This window comes from Acanthisitta chloris, unplaced genomic scaffold (genome assembly GCF_000695815.1).
Source record: "Acanthisitta chloris isolate BGI_N310 unplaced genomic scaffold, ASM69581v1 scaffold802, whole genome shotgun sequence".
Taxonomy (NCBI): Eukaryota; Metazoa; Chordata; class Aves; order Passeriformes; family Acanthisittidae; genus Acanthisitta; species Acanthisitta chloris.
This window is the reverse complement of record NW_008661923.1, coordinates 6,617-11,396: the sequence shown is the minus strand read 5'-3', so window position 1 is coordinate 11,396 and position 4,780 is coordinate 6,617. Positions and strand designations below refer to the sequence as shown.

The 4,780-nt window shown below is 38.7% G+C and overlaps 1 protein-coding gene across 1 annotated transcript in view; it reads left to right on the top strand.

Moving 5' to 3' along the window:
• Positions 1–432: 432 nt before the first annotated feature.
• ENTPD3 (ectonucleoside triphosphate diphosphohydrolase 3) overlaps positions 433–4,780 on the top strand; it is a gene marked incomplete at its 5' end in the record, with an annotated part of 6,873 nt that continues 2,525 nt past the window's right edge. Inside the window, 5 exons of the mRNA XM_009070365.1 lie at positions 433–626; positions 2,666–2,896; positions 3,335–3,607; positions 3,705–3,815; positions 4,320–4,457. Of these exons, the coding sequence (XP_009068613.1) occupies positions 433–626; positions 2,666–2,896; positions 3,335–3,607; positions 3,705–3,815; positions 4,320–4,457 (947 nt within the window). The remainder of the gene's footprint in view (positions 627–2,665; positions 2,897–3,334; positions 3,608–3,704; positions 3,816–4,319; positions 4,458–4,780) is intronic.

Here is a 4,780-nt window from a genome sequence, read left to right as displayed (position 1 = left end):
TGTGCATCTGTGGGCAGCAAAAGCAGATTGAAGCTAGACACTGCAGAGTTTTCTGAGTGTGGATGTGATGTGGCTTTTGGGGTCTGTCTGTGGCTTTAGCCATGGCATAAGCTGGCTTTCTGTATTTGTTCTGTGGCTGAACATAGTGAGAACAAAGGCTCCAGGACTATTTTAATCACCAGCTGTCATATAAGCACTCAGTTCACTAAAAATAGATATCTATAAGAAATAAAACACCCATGAACTTGTATGATAAAGAGTGAAGTTTGTACATACTGAGGGTGTTGCTTGCTGAAATGATGTTGGATACTTGGCTGTTCCTATCATAAGCTTCCCCTTTAGGGAAGCTATGTTTATTGTTTTATTAGGTGACTGTAGAAGATTTCTTGAATTGCTAGTCAGTGAACAATAAACTTGAAATTGCCTTTCCAGATGCTCAGTGTCTCGTGTTTTGTGAATTGCTTAGGTTGCAAAATGAATCGGCAGCCAATGAAGTCCTTGCAAGCATTCAAAACTACTTCAGAACACAACCTTTTGAATTTAGGGGTGCGCAAATCATAACTGGGCCAGAGGAAGGGTTGTATGGATGGATAACGGCCAACTATTTAATGGGCAATTTCTTAGAGGTGTGTGGAAAAAACTGCATGCTTTTCTTTTCACTGTTTCTCTCCTATAAATGAGGTGTTTGAGAGGACAATGCCTGTTAAAGCATCATAGCTGTAACTTCCATTTTGCACTGAAATCTGTAACAGGGTCTTTTTGTGGCAGGAATAGAACAAAGCAAATGTAAATCAATGAACATGTTATGGGAATGTGCTATGGCAAAGGTAAAATTGTCGATCCGCAATAAAGGGCTCTTCCCTAAATGACAATGAATGCCTTACTTAGAAACAAAGAGTTACATTGCTATTAAATGCACTGGCATGTTAAGTGTTACAGGCATTAATTGTGTTGACAATGGTGCCAACTAAGGATGGTTTTTTCTGCTTATCTGCTGTCCCTGCAGCTCTGCTGGTGAAGGACCTGCACAGCTTAGGGGTCTCCAAATTGTTTGGCAGTGTTGGTTCACTTGTCTTAAGCAGACAAGACTGTTTGAAGCAGGGAAGGTGGTTAAACTGATGTGGCCAAATGTGTCTCAGCTGAGCCAGAAATCATTCATGCACAGTTCATTCCAATACTGCTGAAAAGCTGCAGGCTATGAGGAAGAGGCTGCAATACCAACTGTCTTGTGCAGACCAAGTGATACCAATATAAGATACTTATGCTGTCCTTGAACTCGGAAGTGTCAGGCGGGAGCCTCGTGGCAGAGAGGGATTCAAATGTTGTTGGAAGATCCCTTTTTATATACAGATATTCAGGATAATTTCATTCAGAGTAAAAGCTGTACCAAGATGATCAGCAACTGCTCATCTTGCATTCATGGAGCAGTGTGCGCCTCTTAGCATTAACTGCATTTCTTCCAGATTGTGTCACTAGGCTGAAAGAAATTTCAACCAGACTGCTGAGTATTGTTAGCTGTCCTGGTTGAATGGTTCCTCTTAGATCAGAAATTAGTTGTTGGTGATCTGAGCAACAGCTCATGGTGAATATGTTGTTGACTCATGCAAAGTTACTGGAATCACAGGTTCAGGAAGAGTTCTTCTCATTGTGTGCATTTTATGCAACAAAAATGGCATCACAAACTTCAGGCTGGTGTCAGTCTTTACCACATGAATGTTAATAATCCAAATATCAAATTCCATATGGCAAATTCATAAGGACTACTGAATGGACTGCAAGACACTGTGAAAACAGTTTAGTCTAGAGAGTTGCGTGAAGAGCTTCATGTAGGAATATCACTGGTAGCAGAGAGAAATTTTCACCTTTCTTGTGACAGTGAGCTAAGAGTCAAATTTTGCTAGGGGCTGTTTATGGAAATCTTTCACTGCAGAATTTTATTGTGAGTATATTTGCTAGCCTATAAGGTTTCTTTTCTCTTCTTGTGTATACATTCATCTCATCATGCTCAGTGAGTAGTACTACAGTAAATACTGAGATAATAATAGAAAATCTGTATTTGGCACTGTGACTACACAGATCAAATACAGAATTTGGGGAATGTTTTGGGTAATAGGGAACAATGCCAGCTGCATGGCTCAGATTTATTGCCACTGCAGTTTCAGTGAAGAAAATGTGCAATTAGGGGTCCTTGTTCTTTTGAATTTGATGGAGCTTTCATTTGCCTTTTCTGTGTTTTTCACTATTTTCACTCTCTTTTCCAGTGTGATCTGTTAATATCCTACTCCTTTAATATTTCTTCTTGCCTTGAAACAAATCTTCATACTATTTCCATCCAGATTTGTGCAAGATCTCATGGGTATCTGAACTTCAATTCCCTGCATTCTAGGGTAGACATTGATCTGGCTAGTCCTGTGCTTTGATTGTTGTGCTGTCCTGTTGAGTTGAACACTATGCTACATTCCTCTTTCCGTCTTTCAAGATCATTTCACTCTGTACATCCCTCTTATGTAAAAAACATCCTCATGTTTTCCTCAAAGCTACAGATTTTTGGAAAGGGTGCAGGAGAAAGGGGGGGGGGAATCTCTAAAGAGTTGAGTAGATAAATGTGAAGGGAGAACAGCCAGATGATATTTCTTATTTGCTTTGTTTTTAATTTTGCATGTAGAAAAACCTTTGGAGGACATGGGTTCATCCTTACAGAAAAAAGACTATGGGTGCACTGGATCTTGGAGGAGCTTCCACTCAAATTTCATTTATTCCAGAGGACTCTCAGGAGCACTTGAATAACACCTTGCAAGTGAAGTTGTATGGTTACAACTACAATGTCTACACTCACAGCTTCCAGTGCTATGGGAGAGATGAAGCTGAGAAAAGGCTTTTAGCATTGCTGCTCCAGGTCTGTGTAAGACCCTTTGCTATGTTGCTCCTGCAGGTATTCAGTTATTGTCTGAGCAATGTCTTAGGCTTGTGCTCACTTCCCTTTGATAGAGTTTGGAGACCCCAGTAAGAGCTCTGTTGTGCTTTGTTGTGGACAAACACACTTAGGTTTCATACAAAGATCTTCATATTTTTTAAAATTTTATGAGTTTTGTACCATTTTACAAAAAGGCCTCTAACTGTTTTGCTGATCTTGCCAATGATTTTTTGAGAAAGGAATTTCTTCGAATAAAAGTGCACAGCGATGTTGTACTGATGAGTCATGACAGAGAAAAAAATACATGCATATGCAGTTTAAAAAGATTCCTGTATTAATGTCAAATTAGGTCTTTCCTGCTTTTGAGTATCCTTTATTGTTTGGGGTTTCTTGATTGCTTTTTGGTTTTGTTTTTTCCAGAAATCAACTGCCAGTTCCAATGTGGATAATCCGTGTTACCCTCGAGATTATAATACTGCATTAACAATGAAGTACTTCTCTGGCAGCCTTTGTACACAGTCTCTGAGACCAACAAATTACTATGCAAGCCAGATTGTGAATTTCCATGGAACAGGAGACCCAGGTCTGTGCCAGGAGATGGTTTCTTTACTCTTTAACTTCACTGCTTGCAGGGACAGAGAAGACTGTCCGTTTAATGGAATACATCAGCCGAAAGCTACAGGGAGTTTTGTGGTAGGTTTTTAAACACAGTGTTTCTTTTTGAGCTTGCTTGCTTTTGATTTCTGTAGTTCCGAAAGTAACAGGCCTGTCAACTGCTCCTTTTCTATAGGCTTTCTCCGGGTTCTACTATACAATGAATGCTTTGAATTTATCTGGGCACTTTTCCCTAGCTGACTTCAATTCAAGCATGTGGTTCTTCTGTTCACAGAGCTGGACACAGGTAAGCAGGTTGTTTATTTGGTTTTGGGGATGTTTGTTTTTTTTTTCACTTTTGTATCTGTAAAAGAGAGATATAAAAAGAATATGGACTGGACAGGTGTTCAGAACTTTTGAGAAGGTCTGTATCAACATCGGCATTTGTTTTTCCACTGTGCTGCAAACCATGTAGTATTTCTATCATGCATAACACTTGGATTAGGTTTTGAAATTTCATTTCATGGTTTTAACCATGCTGTAAAGATGACTTTGAAAAATTAGAAACCATAACATCCTCAATCATTTATGTGCAGTTTTGTTTATTTTCATTTTTTACTACATAGACTATATCACTGTCAAGGTATTTCTTTTTCTAAATCTCTGTATCTAATTTCCTACACTTTTACTTGGTGTTTCTGAAAAATGCTACTAAATTCTAATTAAAATCCAAATATTCTCTAGTTAGAAAAAAACCAAAATAATTTAATTTTTCATAACTTATGTGGGTTTTTTTAAATTTTGCTTTCAGCTCCAGTCTGTGCTGCCTAAATTTGAAGAAATATATGCTAGATCCTACTGTTTTTCAGCCAATTTCATTTATTACTTGCTTGTCCATGGTTACAACTTTGATGCAGAAACTTGGCCACAGATACATTTTCAAAAGGAGGTGAGTGATAATCATTTTCTCTTATTGTCATTTTAATCCAAAGAAGTTTAGAAGGAGACAGAAGATGCTGCAGCCTACAAAAATATAATGGTTGTAAACAGCCTTCGTAAATGACCATCCAATGTTTGGCATAAGACAAAGTCACTTTTCAAGCCCCAGTAGCAATTCCAGCCTGGCTTCCAGGGGTCACAGCATTGCTTGGAGATGCTGCCTAGATTCTTAGAAAGAGCTTTAAGAAATGATCAAATGCCTGTGTTTTAAACCTTTCCCAAGTTTGTTGAAGTAGTGGCTTGCTCTAGGCCCTGATCTGCCTAAAACACCTT